At 44.6% G+C, this 16,798-nt stretch overlaps 1 protein-coding gene across 1 annotated transcript; it reads right to left on the bottom strand.

Annotated features, from left to right (window-relative positions):
• Positions 1-334: 334 nt before the first annotated feature.
• On the bottom strand, positions 335-12,168 carry LOC121614290 (carbohydrate sulfotransferase 15-like). The gene is made up of 7 exons (XM_041948105.1): positions 11,673-12,168; positions 10,846-11,185; positions 6,259-6,402; positions 3,716-3,884; positions 3,414-3,570; positions 697-844; positions 335-525 (listed from the first exon to the last, which is right to left on the bottom strand). Exons 1-7 carry the CDS (start codon positions 12,060-12,062, stop codon positions 335-337), a joined length of 1,539 nt encoding a protein of 512 aa, XP_041804039.1. The 5' UTR covers positions 12,063-12,168.
• Between the last annotated feature and the right edge of the window lie 4,630 nt (positions 12,169-16,798).

Below are 16,798 nucleotides of genomic sequence, written 5' to 3'. Positions count from 1 at the left end.
GATCACTGTGATTAAAGTGTGGCCTTGATGTCTGAAATCCATTGTTGTCCACAGCCTTAAGTCTTTGGATATATATTCACCGATGCATCTTGATATTTCAAACTTTCTCTGGTTGCAAATATAAATTATTCATTAATTAATGGGACAGGAGATATTTTTCGATATAAAAGGTCAGATCATAGTACCATCACCACATGATTTTCACCACAGCCTTTTCAGCAATAATAACATGAAAACATTATCCAGATGTGTGGATTAATTAATTTATATGAATGTAACAGTGTATTTTAAGGGTTTCATGTGTTCATTCACAGCCATTCACACTCATATCTCTTCAGGGGTAACTCCACAGGAAGGCGCTGTCGTCCAACACACTGGCCAGTTTATGGTTGAAGGGCTGGTGAAATTCCCTGAGGAGGTCTCTGGTGGCTGGAAGCATAGGACCTACTTTCTTGTCCTTCACCCCCCGGCTGTTTGCCACACGCTGTTTCATCACTTCTTCCTCCAGCTCCACTGACAGAGGACCTGCAGGGAGGAGGTGGGTGGGAGTCCAGTTCAATACAAAAGTCAAGACTTGAGGCAGAAACAACCAGATGAATACAGGACGCAGCCAGGAAGATACTGGCTGTTTTAGACTGATATTGTAAAGATTTTAATGTAGAAATTGTATGTTGCTTTAGCTTTTTGGACGCTTACTTAGACCCAGAAAATCAAAAGCTTTCTGTAATGTCGCTCTCTTGTCGGCTGCGTAGTCCTCCAGTCGTAGAACTAGAATCTGGTCCCGATGGAAAACTGTCAGCCAGTCCAGTAAGAAGACAACGTACAACCCCACATGTAGCCTCAGCTGTGGCAAAAAAATAAAATAAAATAAAATTCAAGTCAACATTACAAATGTCCTGAGGTGAGAATATTTTGTCAAAGTAAACAGCAGACGTACAGGTGTTGGACAAAAAAATGTAAACAATGTATGGAAATCCAAAGTTTTTTTTTGTTTAAATTGTCCACCAATAAAGTGAAATATTCAATGCAAAATACCTGGACACATTTTTGGTTTTGTTCTATGAACAATATAGCAAGCCTCAGTCTTTAACCATCATTTTCCCCGTTATGCACGTTACAGTAAATCATCACAACATCATGTCAGGTAGGTAGGCTCTCAGGGAAACAAGGGTAGAACCCAAACGCAGACACGAGGGGGAGCTGGTTCAAATTAACAAGTTTAAGGTAACCAAAATGCAAAAGTCACGAGACTATGAATAACACTCACAAGGGTAGATGGGCAGAAGACAGGGAACAAATACAACACAGGGAAACACTGAATAAACACATCCAAAAAACGTGGCATGACTCATGGAAAAACAACAGTGAACAAACACTTACTAGAAACATGGCGTGGCTAAAGACCAAGTCAGATCACAAGAAACACATACATGGAGGATGGCATGGAAACAGACTACACCAGAGGATGCAGGAAGAACATTTACAAGATTCGTGGCAAGACTAGGAAAACATACACAAGGAACGTGGCTTGGCTAGAGATGTAAACAACACTAAAGAAGCAATCTCATGAACTTGGCATGGATTGGGAACAAGGACAATACAAAAACACTCTCAAGAGGCATGGCATGGCAAACAAACACCGGCAACACTCAAGACGCTGGAAGGGAAGACACAGACTTAAATACACAAGGGAAGACAACTAATGACACACAGGTGAAACCAATCAGACAATAACAAAGGCGGGAAAACACAGGAAGTAAAGGAAAAGAAGAAACATATCATGACACAACAGACACTGTTCCAGTTATACATTGGGCTCTGCAATCAACACTTTGATATGTGAGCTTTCAAAGCAACAACTACACAACAGACCAAAATATTTGTCTCCAAATTGCAGGTGAATCAATCAATGAAAACATTGTTCAGTGTGTAGTGAACAGGTGCAAGAACTTCAGAACTGATACACACAGAAACAAACTGTCGGCTCATGAGTGGTATAAAAACACTGTTTGATGTGCAGGGATGTTTCAGCATGCTGCAGGTCAGACCAGTGAATTTGTAGCTGTAACAACAATAACAGTTTTGTGACTTTAAGGTCTGTGTACTTCATGGAGTCATTGTTTAAAGGCATACTGTGCAGGATTCTGATTGTAAACATTCAAACTTGGCCCCTCTTCCCCAGCTCACCACCACCAGAAGTACACATCCCCTTCTGCTCATCCCCAACCACAGCTGCCACAGAATAGTGAACATAAGGCAGCAAGTCGAGAGCGGTGTACCTGACTACCTGCAGGAATTTGAATGAGGAGATATATTGCAAACATTTTCTCACTTGGGTGGCATGAAAATATCGTAATTAAAATGTCTAATAATGTGTCAGGTGACAGACAGCAGGCAACAAGCCGACAGCAACATTAGCTACTTGTTTTTGTGTCCAGACAGGAGAATTTAGGGCAGCCTACCAAACATCAGAGACAGACAACACAGATCACAATGTTGCCCTGGTCACCACGTTTCTTATAAAGTCCTGACCTCACCTACATGCTGTTATTGGCTGGGGGCTACACACCCACCGCCCAAAGGTTGCAGCCAAAAGATGACCTTATAACAGCAAAATGATAACAAAACAAGAAAATACAGGCAGAGGGCAGGGTCTCTGCGGATACACTGCCACACACTTCTAGTGGGTCATAAGTAGTGATTGAGAGAGATTACTGTTGTGTCTCTTCATTGCTTTTAGGAAAACCCTGCATAGTATACTTTGACTGTCTGCTGACTGAATGGTAAAATGAACAGTGAAATATATTTAATCCAGATTCACTGACACCATGTGGCCTCAGGAGGGCAGCACAGTACAACACCACCCACTGAAACTTAACACTGTGCTGTTATTCTCAAGCAGAGCTTCATCTTCATCTCATCCAGAGCAGAAGAGTAAACAGAAACAATATAATGGTTCACTGAATGATTTTTGTTAGATTTGAGACAGATTCTGTCTTTGTTCTCAATGCTATCAGGTCTAGCTGATTGTCACGTTTCACTGTCCTGAATCTCTCAGGAAAACAGTGCTGTCATCTACATGTTGAGAATAGAGGTGACAACCGACTCATAACTGAGCTCATAACTCGGCTCAGTCCTGTGGGAGCACTGGCTGATGGAAAATATGCTGAAGGGTCTGAGGTGACATTGGGCACCTAGTTGGTCATGTTTGTCCCTGCACAGAACAAGACGCACAACAGTGCAGAAATATTCATTTACAACCACTTGTAGGACAGGTGCAAATTCCCAGAGAGGAAGGAAATTATGTGTTTGTCATTGTGTATAACTAAATAGATTTGTAAAAGTTGTAATTATTCGTATATATATATTGATATTCAGACAGTTAAAAGTGGGAACATTTAATTTCATCTCACTGGCATGGCTTTGAGGAGGATTCTGTTGTAGACACAGGAACCAAGTGACCGCCGAGACAGACAGGACTGAAACAACTGTACAGACTTCATGGCCCTCTGATGGAAGTCCTTTACTGACTCTTTGTCCGTCCTAAAATACAGGTAGTCAGAATAAAGCCTGGGAACAGAGAGAAACAGAGGTGTAAGCCACTTGGAACTATAAGCACATTTTGTTGGACGTATAATAGGAGATATTAATTAAAACAAATCCGTGAAATCTGTGTCTTTTCAGGCTGATGGGTGGGTGCATTTCTCCACAGTACCTCTCTACTGGATCTCTCAGGATGATAATGAGTTTGGCACCAGGCTGCAGTGTGTGGATGAAGTCCTGGGTCAGAAAAACAGGTTCTGCCTCCTTCCGGGCTCCGTTGTCCCACATAGTGGATGGACTGGCTTCAAATGTCAAGACATTGATCATCTCAGTGCCACCTTCTGTAACAACAGTGTGTAGGAGTTAGGAGGATCTACTGGCAGAAATGTAATTGAATAATCAGAGATAGAGGGCCTTTCACTTTTAACATAGCAGGACGGGGAGGCAAAAGTATTCATTTGGTTGCAATCTGCATCCTCCCTGCTAGATGCGACTAAACCCTCCACACTGGACCTTTAAAATGCAGGGAATAGTGCACACTCTCAGGCATAATAATGTAGAGTTAAAGTTGAGTGTAAAGTTGAGTTTTACTACAGTTTGCATGATATGATGCAAACACTCTCCTCGTCTAGGAACATTATGCCCTCCTGACCTTCACTTGAACAGATCTGTGACAGAGCAGTTGCAACTATTAAAATTTTAACCATCTGAACCCCATGTTTTCAGCTATGTTTTCATGAAATAATGGCCAAACTTACAACATTTATCATCGGCAGAAATTATCATAACAAAAATTATCTTCGTATCATCAAATTTTCAGCAGTTTCTGAATGAACATTCTACTGACGCTTTCATCAGTAAAACTAACCAAATCTAACGTTAAAATGGTGATAATTCATCAACATCACTTTGTTCAACATGTCTCATTTAAAATTTGTCCCACAAAAAAAGTGTTTGTACTAACCACATCCTGTAAAAACATTAAATTCTGCACTCCTCAGGACAACTGAGAAGCCTTGAATGGTTATACTGAGACGAACAGTCAAGTGACAGCAATTCAGCTCAAAGTCGACTGAACTGAAGGAGGTGGAGATGAGGAGAGATTGTTTGTAGAGGCTGTAAAAGGCAAATATTTCACCATGTATAGCATTTTAAATGATGATGCAGCTTGCGGAAACTCTTTACTTCTTGCCAAGATTGTTCTGTTTCCATAGAGATGTTGAAGTTTATCAGCCAGGTCCTGCTGAGCAGTGGTATGATGATGATGTAGGAAGAACTCCGCTGATACAAGCTTGAGTTGAAGAGACCTTTATTAACAAGCAGTATCAGATCAGATGCCGGCCATCCGAGAGAGCTTCAGGGTCAGATCAGAAGACTCTGCCCTTAACATACAGACAACACAATATATAGCATGACTGTTTATCTAACTCCACCCATACCTTTCCCTAGCTTAAAGACCAGATCATGCTCTGGGCATTGTCCCACTGAGGAATGTTCTCCTTTGTGACAATCTATGTCTACATCTAAAGTTAATAGTCCTAATAGCCCCCTAAACATTACTACCTCTGGTTTATCTTTTCCTTATCTGACCCTACGTGACCTCTCATACCACAACTAAAAGTGGTCTCCATTCCAGACATCAGTTTACCCCTGATCATGCTTGAGCTGACCATATACCTCAATGTACAACGTAAAAAAGGAGCCAGCAGTGAGTAAAAGTGTGACAAAAGCAAAAAACACCCAGAAGTACTTGTGATTCAGGAGGCTAAAATGAAGAGAAATGAAATCTAAACAGAAGTGAGTTTCACCTTTTTGACCCAAGCCAAGTAAGGAGAGCCGTTTTATTCTTATGAATTATTCTTCCCATTATTCTCTCATTCTTCTTCTTCTGTCATTTTCAGAGAATAAAATCTACAAAACCAAGTTGTTTTGTGTTGCCTTTAAACATCCAATGCCACGTTGTTGTGGTTTGTATTTCCGGTGCACTTATTTTGCAAGGTCCACTTCCTGTGTTGTTGTGTTTGTGGCTAACTTTCTCTGTCTGTGGAGGCACCCTTCCCCCCGCGGCGTCGAGGAGTGATTGGAAACACCTGAAATCACTTCCGCAATCAAGACGCCTATTTCTAGGCTGCTGAGACGCTCCTCGACACCAGAGAAAACACCGTCATATCGTGGTACCAGTCGGCTCTAACCTGCTTGTGGTAATATTGTGATCTCTCAGTGTTGTGTATTTCATGTGGAGTAATTTTGGTCTCCTCTCTTTTTGTTTTTCAGTGCTTCTCGTGCCCGCACAGCCCAGCACTCTCTGGACCTCCTTTTTTGAGTTTTGTTTGTGGATCTCCTGCCTTGTGTTCTTACTTTGACTGTTTGTTGAGAAATAAATCACTGTTAACCTTCTCCGTTTCCGCTCCTGGGTCGCTCTGCACCCTACACGTCACTCCAAAAATGTTTTTTCTTTCGTTCATTGTGAATTGTGTGTTCTTGATACCTCAAGTGGAGTTGCCTTCTTTAACACTAAATCTAGAGTTGTATCTCAGCACCACTGTAGTGCTCCTGAGGCCAAAGCCACTTGTGGAAAATCCATTGAGAATGAGGGAAAGAAGGAAGACAGAAGGAAGGAAAGGGAGACAAAAACAACTGCAACTTAAATCTTTTGATACGAACAATACCAAGTCTTACCCACCCCCACACACCAACACTTTCACATGCGTTCACCTGTTACAAACTGGGTTTTGTGGTGGTCTCCAGATGAGCTTCTATTCATTTCTTCTTGGATGTGTTGGGCAGCCACGTCAAACAGATCCAAGTAATTTTCCACACGAAAAATGTCCTTGAGGCCATCTCTGGAATGGAAATAACCTGCATGTACAAGTACACCAAAACATCATTCATTATTTACTCTTTTATACACTTCTTCACCAGAAAATGCATTTCATGGATTGTATAAACTTTGAATCAGGTTGAGCTTGCAGACTAGCAATTTATCTCAACAACTGGACATTTGCATACTGATACACTGAAATTTATTGTGCTCTTTTGATTTCATTTGCATTGTGAATTCTGAGTCAGAGAATCATGTTGCAAATTCATCTAGTCGTATGTAGTTTAAGAAAACATGATTTTTGTTTCAAGGAACATCCAAAGAATATCTGATTAGGACAAAATCTGAACTCACTTTGGACACAGTGATAAAATCAGTGGAAGGTCAACAGGAAAGTTCAAGTTTAAATCATCAGCTGTTTGCTGATTTCACATTTACAAAACCTGAGACCAGTGGAAATGGGGGACGACAAGAAATCCACGATCTGGAAGACCCTGCAGCACTGTCTGGAGTCATCACTTCCCAATCAATATAATGATTTATGACTGTCAAATTATTCGAATGTTATGAGAGGCAAATAAATTGGGGTGGATTTCAGTGAGCCTACAATTCAGTTAAGGGGTAATAGGTTCATAAACTGATGACTCCATTGTTTTTTTTGTTGTTTATTATACACAATAGTACTCATTAATTCTGTTTATTTCGGTCCTGTAAGATACATAGTTTATTTCCCAGAGGAGTACGAGTCACGAAGAGGCGAAATGTTTGCAAGAAAGTTTCTCACATAAAGCAGATCTTCACATCACAGTTACTACTAAATTAAGAATGAAACGAATGTTTATTTTGCACATTATCCATTAATCTGCCTTGTTTTTTCAATGAATCGGTCAATAACACACAAGAAAACTTACGAAAATGCCCAATGCAATATCCTAGAGCACAAGGTGACATCAACAAATGTCTTGATTCGTCTGACCTACAGTCTATACCCAAAAATATTCAGTTTACTATATTGACATTTACTGTATCAGGAAATAGCCCTAATGATAAAGTATAACAGACCTAGGAAGACCACGTCGCCCGGATTGGCGTTACCGGGGCCCCACCCTGGAGCCAGGCCTGGGGTCGGGGCTCGCAGGCGAGCGCCTGGTGGCCGGGCCTTTGCCCACGGGGCCCGGCCGGGCACAGCCCGAAGGAGCGACGTGGGCCCGCCCTCCAGTAGGCCCATCACCCGCAGGAGGGATCAGAAGGGGCCGATGCGTTGGGATTTGGGTGGCAGTCGTGGGCGGGGGCCCCGACGGCCCAATCCCTGGACTCAGAATCTGGCAATGGGGACATGGAATGTCACCTCGCTGGGGGGGAAGGAGCCCGAGCTAGTGCGGGAGGTTGAGCGGTACCGGCTAGAGATAGTCGGGCTCACCTCCACGCACAGTCTGGGTTCTGGAACCCAACTCCTTGAGAGAGGCTGGACTCTCTTCTACTCTGGAGTTGCCCGCGGTGAGAGGCGGCGGGCTGGTGTGGGCTTGCTCATAGCTCCCCACCTTAGCCGCCATGTGTTGGAGTTTTCCCCGGTGAACGAGAGGGTTGCTGCCCTACGCCTTCGGGTTGGGGACAGGTGCCTCACTGTTGTTTCGGCCTACGGGCCGAACAGCAGTGTAGAGTACCCACCCTTCTTGGAGTCCCTGGGAGGGGCGCTGGAAAGTGCTCCGACTGGGGACTCCATTGTTTTACTGGGGGACTTCAATGCTCACGTGGGCAGCGACAGTGTTACCTGGAGAGGCGTGATTGGGAGGAACGGCCTCCCCGATCTGAACCCGAGCGGTGTTCTGTTATTGGACTTCTGTGCTAGTCACAGTTTGTCCATAACGAACACCATGTTCAAGCATAAGGGTGTCCATCAGTGCACGTGGCACCAGGACACCCTAGGCCGGAGGTCGATGATCGACTTTGTAGTCGTGTCATCTGACCTTCGGCCGTATGTCTTGGACACTCGGGTGAAGAGAGGGGCTGAGCTGTCAACTGATCACCACCTGGTGGTGAGTTGGATCCGCTGGCGGAGGAGAAAGCTGGACAGACTTGGCAGGCCCAAACGGGTAGTGAGGGTCTGTTGGGAACGTCTGGCGGAACCATCTGTCAGAGGGGTTTTCAACTCACACCTCCGGGAGAACTTGGACCAGATACCGAGGGAGGTTGGAGACATTGAGTCCGAATGGACCATGTTCTCCACCTCCATTGTTGATGCAGCTGTTCGGAGCTGTGGCCGTAAGGTCTCTGGTGCCTGTCGTGGCGGAAACCCCCGAACCCGGTGGTGGACACCAGAAGTAAGGGATGCCGTCAAGCTGAAGAAGGAGTCCTATCGAGCCTGGTTGGTTCGTGGGACTCCTGAGGCAGCTGACGGGTACCGGCAGGCCAAGCGTGCTGCAGCCCGGGCAGTTGTGGAAGCAAAAACTCGGGTATGGGAAAAGTTCGGGGAGGCCATGGAGGAGGATTATCGGTCGGCCTCAAGGATATTCTGGCAAACCGTCCGGCGCCTCAGAAGGGGGAAGCAGTACCCTGCCAATACTGTTTACAGTGGAGGCGGGGAGCTGTTGACTTCGACTGGGGATATTGTCGGGCGGTGGAAAGAGTACTTTGAGGATCTCCTCAATCCCATTGCCACGCCTTCCGTAGAGGGAGCAGGGGCTGGGGACCCAGAGGCTGGCTCATCCATTACTCAGGCTGAGGTTACCGAGGTAGTTCAGAAGCTCCTCGGTGCCAAGGCACCGGGGGTGGATGAGATCCGCCCTGAGTACCTCAAGTCTCTGGATGTTGTGGGGCTGTCTTGGCTGACACGCCTCTGCAACATCGCGTGGCAGTTGGGGACAGTACCCTTGGACTGGCAGACCGGGGTGGTGGTCGCTTTATTTAAGAAGGGGGACTGGAGGGTGTGCTCCAACTATAGGGGGATCACACTTCTCAGCCTCCCTGGTAAAGTCTATTCCAGGGTGCTGGAGAGGAGAATTCGGCCGATAGTCGAACCTCGGATTCAGGAGGAACAATGCGGTTTTCGTCCTGGTCGTGGAACACTGGACCAGCTCTACACCCTCCGCAGGGTGCTTGAGGGTTCATGGGAGTTTGCCCAACCAGTCCACATGTGTTTTGTGGATTTGGAGAAGGCATTCGACCGTGTCCCTCGTGGCATTCTGTGGGAGGTGCTTCGGGAGTATGGAGTCCGGGGCCCTTTACTACGGGCCGTCCGGTCTCTGTATGACCGGAGTAGGAGCTTGGTTCGCATTGCCGGCAGTAAGTCAGACCTGTTTCCAGTGCAAGTTGGACTCCGGCAGGGCTGCCCTTTGTCACCGGTTCTGTTCATTATTTTTATGGACAGAATTTCTAGGCGCAGCCAAGGGCCGGAGGGAGTCTGGTTTGGGGACCACAGGATCTCATCTCTGCTTTTTGCGGATGATGTTGTCCTGTTGGCTTCTTCAAACCAGGACCTCCAGCATGTGTTGGGGCGGTTTGCAGCCGAGTGCGAAGCGGCTGGGACGAGAATCAGCACCTCCAAGTCCGAGGCCATGGTTCTCGACCGGAAAAGGGTGGTTTGGCCCCTCCGGGTTGGAGGAGAGCTCCTGCCTCAAGTGGAGGAGTTTAAGTATCTTGGGGTCTTGTTCACGAGTGAGGGAAGGATGGAACGTGAGATTGACAGGCGGATCGGTGCGGCGGCTGCAGTAATGCGGTCGTTGTACCGGTCCGTCGTGGTGAAGAAGGAGCTGAGCCAAAAGGCAAAGCTCTCGATTTACCGGTCAATCTACGTTCCCACCCTCACCTATGGTCATGAACTTTGGGTCATGACCGAAAGAACAAGATCTCAGATACAAGCGGCTGAAATGAGTTTCCTCCGCAGGGTGGCAGGGCGCTCCCTTAGAGATAGGGTGAGGAGCTCTGTCACTCGGGAGGAGCTCAGAGTAGAGCCGCTGCTCCTCCACGTCGAGAGGAGCCAGCTGAGGTGGCTCGGGCATCTTTACCGGATGCCTCCTGGACGCCTTCCTGGGAGGGTGTTCCGGGCATGTCCCACCGGGAAGAGGCCCCGGGGAAGACCCAGGACACGCTGGAGGGACTATGTCACTCGGCTGGCCTGGGAACGCCTCGGGGTCCTCCCGGAAGAGCTGGAGGACGTGTCTGGGGAGAGGGAAGTCTGGGCATCCCTGCTTAGACTGCTGCCCCCGCGACCCGGCCTCGGATAGCGGAAGATAATGGATGGATGGATGTATCAGGAAAAGATGGAAATTCTCACCTTTGAGAGCTTTAAACCATAAAACATTTGCAATTGTTTTAAGTTCTTGTTTGAAGGACTACTGATTGAACCTCTAATCTAAATTAGTGGATTCTCTGCCATCTTTTTTTTCTTTTGGATGAATTCAATCCTCAGTTCTAGCCACCTTTTAATCCATGAGCTGCACAAACTTTAATCAGAACATTTAGAAACACCATCCTCTCCTTACCGGGACGTGGCCAAGTCCACCAGTGTGGTTCCTTTATGATGCTGGACTGGACCTCTGGATGCATTCGCAGCCTGGAGTACAGATCAGTTGTGCCACACTTTGGTTGGCCAATGATGTAGAAGTACGGCAAGCAACGCAAACGAAACAGTTTGCCGTCTCTGTGTTGTAAGTGCTTGTGGAAGTTTGGCCTCATTTTGTCACATAAAGTCTCTCTGGTTGGTGAGCCAGAACAATAGTGGTTATTCCTGTATGGATCAGTGCTGCGTTCACTGGAGATCTCCTCATACCAGCAAGGGCTCTTGACACCAGGCAGGAAATGACGAGGAATTACAGAGAACAACTGCAGAGAGGAACAAAACAATATTAGACATGACAGAGGGTGGACAAAATGAGAGCTATACTATCAAATACAGTGTAAGCCCTTTACTAAATCACGATTGGAGGAGGATGTTATGTTCCATTCTTGTCCCAGTTCGGTTTTTCTCAGAACATTGTATACAAGTGGTTGCAAGTTCATCAAAACATCCATATTTTAGGGCCACATGACATGATTTTGCAGCTTTGCTACTGATGTATCATCACCTTCGGTATATGGCCACTGTTAGTTGCTGTGAATTGCATTATTTTGCTTTGATATTCATGTGTCTAACACTGACACATGACAATAATTGTTATTCAACTTAATGACTTACTGAAACCTCTGTAACTATGATTTTCAGTGTACGTGTCAGAGCTGTTCTTGCTTTATGCCATAAACAAGGCAAAATTATGTAGGATAACACTGTGCAGCAAAAATTAATTTCACCATTTTCCACAGACTTACGTACATGAGAGTCCCTTTCAATGACATCCTTTTCATCGGGCACCTTCCTGGGTGTGTATTCCAGTTTGGAGTTAATGATCTCCACCAGCTGTTTCATGTCTATTAAATTGTTTTTAGAGGAAACTTCAGCTGCTGCTGCTGTGTTTGACTGGACGACACCAGGCCTGACCTGATTGGGTGAGGTGGTGAAGGGAAGTCTTTTCTTGTCCGACGTCAGGTTGTAGGAAGCAATGATGAGAAGCGTCAGTGTCAAGACCACCAGGAAGCAAACCACTCTGGCTTTTGAAAAAAACCTCACCAGGCGAGTCGACAACAACATTACCCACTTATGAGGCAGAGTTTCAGACATGTTTGTTTGCCAAAAGTAAAAGAAACATAGAAGCACCATAAACATGTACAAAAAGGATCAGGCCTTCTGCGTTTCCATAGAAAATCTTGCCATAGTCCCTCAGTGAGTGTTTTTTGTTGCGTTATCTTTGTTCATGTCCGTGTCTCTGTTCATGTCTGTGTTATCCCTTGGTTTGTCTGTGTTCATGTCCGTGCGGTGTTCCCTGGGAGTTTTCCTTTTATTGTAATTTCTATAGTCTAGTTTTATCGTTTTGTTACTGCTTGTTACCCATTTTCAGTTCTTTGTTTGTTATTTTGTTTTGTTTTTATTTCATAGTAGCGCTATTTTCCTCTGTTTTCAGGAGTGTTTTTCTGGCAATTTTTTGTTTGCCAGAGCCGTCGCCGCCAGTGCCAGAGCTGTCACCGCCGCCTGAGCTGTTGCTGCCGCCGCCGCCTGTGCCCGAGCTGCCGCTGTTGCCGCCACCAGTGCCAGAGCTGCCGCTGCCAGAGCCAGGGCCCCTGCTGCCATCGCCACCAGTGCCAGATCCGCCGTCACCCTAGTTTCCCCTTAGATCCACTCCTTCCTGACAGCTAAAACATGGCACACAGTAGTATTTCAGTCATCTCCAAGAAAAGTGGGATGGACATTTTAAATAGTCTCTGGGGTGTCAGGATGTGAATTTCAGTCTAGACCCCCTTCTATACCACAAGTCACCTCTTCACAATTTGAGGTCAGCTGCAGAGTGTGTGAGGTCTGCTGGATGGAGATCCCTTACTTTATGATGAGAGCTACGTATACAGCACATGCAAAGACTCTACTAAAGCTCTACTGACACTTTCAAGGTCAGATAAATCGTTATTTTGTCATTCAATGAAATAATGAAGTATCAGTCGACAGAGATGGACACTTAATATCGCAGAGGTCAACACTGAATGCTGCTCTGACATCTACAGTCATTAATTGTTCACCAAAGACATTGACGAATGGTGCTGCTTTGATCCTAATTCCTATTCCTTACCTTTGTCTTATACTGCAAACAATACTTTCCATATTTTAATGTTGTTTTTTTATTCTGTTTGATGAAGTGGAAAGCCCGTTCTAGCTTTGTTGTTTTCAAAAGCACATCAATGAATACAACTGTTACTCTGACCTAATTGTCTTACTGCCTTTGCCTTTGCATTTCCACAAACTGGAGAGCAAACAGCAATGGATATTGACTGAGATGAAAACCCATCATCAAAATCAGGCTGATTCAAAGTAAAAACCTGCACTCATCATTGCATTAGATGCCTTTGTTGTTCTAATGACACAAAATGTTAACATGACTGATCTGGTATCAAAGCCTGAATGAGACGTTTCTCATGTTGTTGGTGTAATGTGTCCGGTTGTTTCGAATGTGACTTGGTCAGATTATCTGAAATCTTCACGATCTGAGGCTACGCAACTACGAGCATAGTACCATCTTTCATGTGTTGTGTTTCTATCTCCTGTATTACTCTACAGTCTCCGAGGCTACAATAACTCAGACTGGCTGCTTTTCTATACTGAAAGAAAGAAAGTAGTTAGAAAGTGGAGGACTGACTGACATATCCATCCACAGAGCCATGCTGCCAGCGTGGCTGAAAACCTTACACAAATATAATAATAAGACAAATTCCCATATGTGCACACACACGTCTGTTTCTTTTCACCTCTACAGTGATTTCAAGCAACCTAACAATGATAATTTTGGTCAGACAGTTTTTCAGTCTATTAAACACCAAGTCACAAATCATAGCAATTGGATGTTTTAATGGATATTGATGGTCCCCAGACAATTATTCCTATTCAGTTTGTCAGGCCAAAGTTTTCCACTTCTGGGAAAGAAATTTCAAAAGTAAATGTGCAGGTCACCGTGGAAATTAGACAGCACAGCTATGCTTGAAAACAATGACTTTTTTCCCATTTTCAAGACTTTCATCATCATTATGGCAAAATATTGACTTTGCAAAAGGTATTCCATGAAATAATGTGCAGACTGGAAGGGAATTTGTTAAATCTGTGTGACTGGGTAAAACCATTTGATTTTATTCACAGACTGTTTTTATTGCTAACGACTTGCATGCTCTTTACACTACGCTATTCTGCCTCCCTGTCTTGCACCACCTAATTTATCCCTCTCTATTTACTCCTCAGGACAAAATGATGCCAGTCAGCCTCAGCTCATTCTATGCTGCCAACACCAAGACACCAACTAAACAGCAAATGAAAATCAACATACTCACAGAGGTTTTCCACAGACAAAATGCTACATGATGTCTGCATGATTCCAGTTCTGGTTGGCATCAACGTTATGAAAGAAAGATGATCCAATGCTCCCACACTATCAGACATACTGTCACCTCTCCTGAAACAGGTTTTAATCGTGCCTTAATTTCCTGTTCTTCATGTGTGAACACACCCTGTCCCTGTACAGTATGTTCTGTGACTGAGACTTGGATGAAATCCATCTCTGAGAAATGAGAGGCACCAATCAGACAAAAAGAAATAAAACATTCAAAAATTAACAAAGGAAGTATTAACTGAAGAAGTATGTTTTTGGTCCAGCTGGGAACTGCCTTGAAGGCACTTTTTTCAGGAATGATGAAGAAGATTTCCAAGTAGGCAGGAAAAAGCTCAATCAGCGATACAGCTAAGAATTTGTTATTCAACAAGCATTCAGAGAGAAGTTATGAAGCTGGTCAAAAATACAGTCGAAAAAGATGCTGAAGGACTTTGGAACTTGGCAGACTTCATCAATACTTGCCTGCTAGCTGTGCCTCGAGTGAGGGCCCTGGAAATATTATAGGACTGTGAAAAAAATCAAAGACTGATATAAATCCTGCTTGACTGGGCAGCTTCCAGATACAACCGCCATGTTTCAAAGGAAGGTCAGTAAAGACATTCCCAGTGTCAAGAGGTGAGTCGTGAACTGCTTGTGGACATTTGTCCAATGAGCCCTGTAACACACATCTACCTTCCTACTGCACTGACAAAGAACTGGATACCCACGAACCATGAACACACACCTACCTGTGAAACAGCCAAACACTGGAGTCACCAATTACAGATGAAGTCTCACTGCTCCTCTGTTGTGAAGCAGGTCTCTTTTTTCGTGAACAACTGTTTGAGAGCTTTAGCACCAAGACAAGTGATACCAGACAAAGAAGATGAGTCTTATAGTGTTCAAACTTATTTAGGGTCGTTGTCAGTTTAGCACCGGCCTTCAAACAGGTTTTGTGACCAGTCTGCTCACGTGTCATCACTCTGTACATGCTGTTTCTCTGCCATTTATATTTAGACGTCAGATGAGCTGTTGACTGCTTTCATCTATGGTATGCGTTGATTAATTGCACTGGAAGGCTCAGTCAGACAAATGAAATGTGACCAAGGTAGCAATGTTGGAGGTGCTTTGTAGGAGCTGAATGCAGCTCTACTGGAAAACAATGTGATTTTGTCTTGAACGCACCTCATGCTGACGTGGATTTTCTGCTGCCCCGTCAGGGACCAGATTCTGACTGGATCAGGTTCAAATTCTGTTTCTCAACCTAATTCTTTAGTCTTAACTGTATCATTTTTATCTTAAACATTCTAGGTCTCAGAAGAAGTCAGACTTTCTTCAGAGTCTGAAATTAGAGTCGGAGTCCAGAAGAGTTGAGTCCAGGGAGCTTTATTCTCTTTACAGATCACAAGGCCCGAGTATGCCCTGCCGAGCAAAACCGGAAAACTGTGGGGTACATCTTATATACTATTATCGGGGGCGTGGACACAAGGTCAGGCCATGTCCCCATATTCCCTTGTTCCCTCTCTCTTATCTTAATTCTACAGGTGTCTCATCAGCTGTTGTTTTCCCTTGGCACCCCTGACTTCAGTATCTATTGGAGTCTGATGGTTTCATGGAGTCTGGTGGTCGGTACATTCTAGTAGATTCTATTTCCAAAGTATCCTCTTCATGCATCTGTATTCCCAGGGTCCTCTATTGGCTCCTCATGCACCCCCACTCCCACACTCTGGAGCACAGGATAGACATTCGCACTGAACCAGAGCACAGGCATGCGCATTCCAGCCCTCAGATTGACACTACAATGCAAGTTCTGCTTGAGGACTGTGGGAACGACAGACAAGGCCTGTAAAAATGTTGTCAGCTCTACACTCTCACTCGGCTCTGTAAACCCAGTGACGCTTCCCTGCGGTTGAAAAAGGCTGCTTCAATCATAAACAGCCACCCTCTCACAACTGACAACCTGAATGATCCAGATATCTTGGAACCACTCACTCCTAATTGGGTTGGGTTGTTGGAGGAAGGAGTAGCTCCACAACATCATGATGGCAAACACCTAAGAGAAACATTCAACCAGGTGGCATAATGATGCTGTAATCCCTGTTGCTAGTCCTTAAATATGAGACTGCAGTGAAACAAGAGCTCGCAATGGATTATTGCTGCCAAATGAATAATTTCCATTCGAGAAATAAATGAAGAGCTACTAAAATCAACAGACGGCACTGTGGTATAAATAAAAAGAAAAACAGACCTTTAATATAGAAATTTCTTTCATTTTAAATCGGGTGAATGTTTCAATTGTGTGTTAAATTCTGTAATATTTATTAACAATCACAGTCAGATGACAGAGGGAACCTCGTTCATGCCAATAAATCAGGACACATCACTGCCCACAGAGATTATCTGCTAAATAAACATTTAGCAGAATCAGAAAGCCCTGAAGTGAAAATTTAAAAAATAAAATCTCCTCAGAGAGCATTAGAGATGTCCGCTGGCTTATTTC

This window comes from Chelmon rostratus, chromosome 11 (assembly GCF_017976325.1).
Source record: "Chelmon rostratus isolate fCheRos1 chromosome 11, fCheRos1.pri, whole genome shotgun sequence".
NCBI classification, from domain to species: Eukaryota; Metazoa; Chordata; class Actinopteri; order Chaetodontiformes; family Chaetodontidae; genus Chelmon; species Chelmon rostratus.
This window is presented reverse-complemented; position numbering and strand designations above follow the sequence as displayed.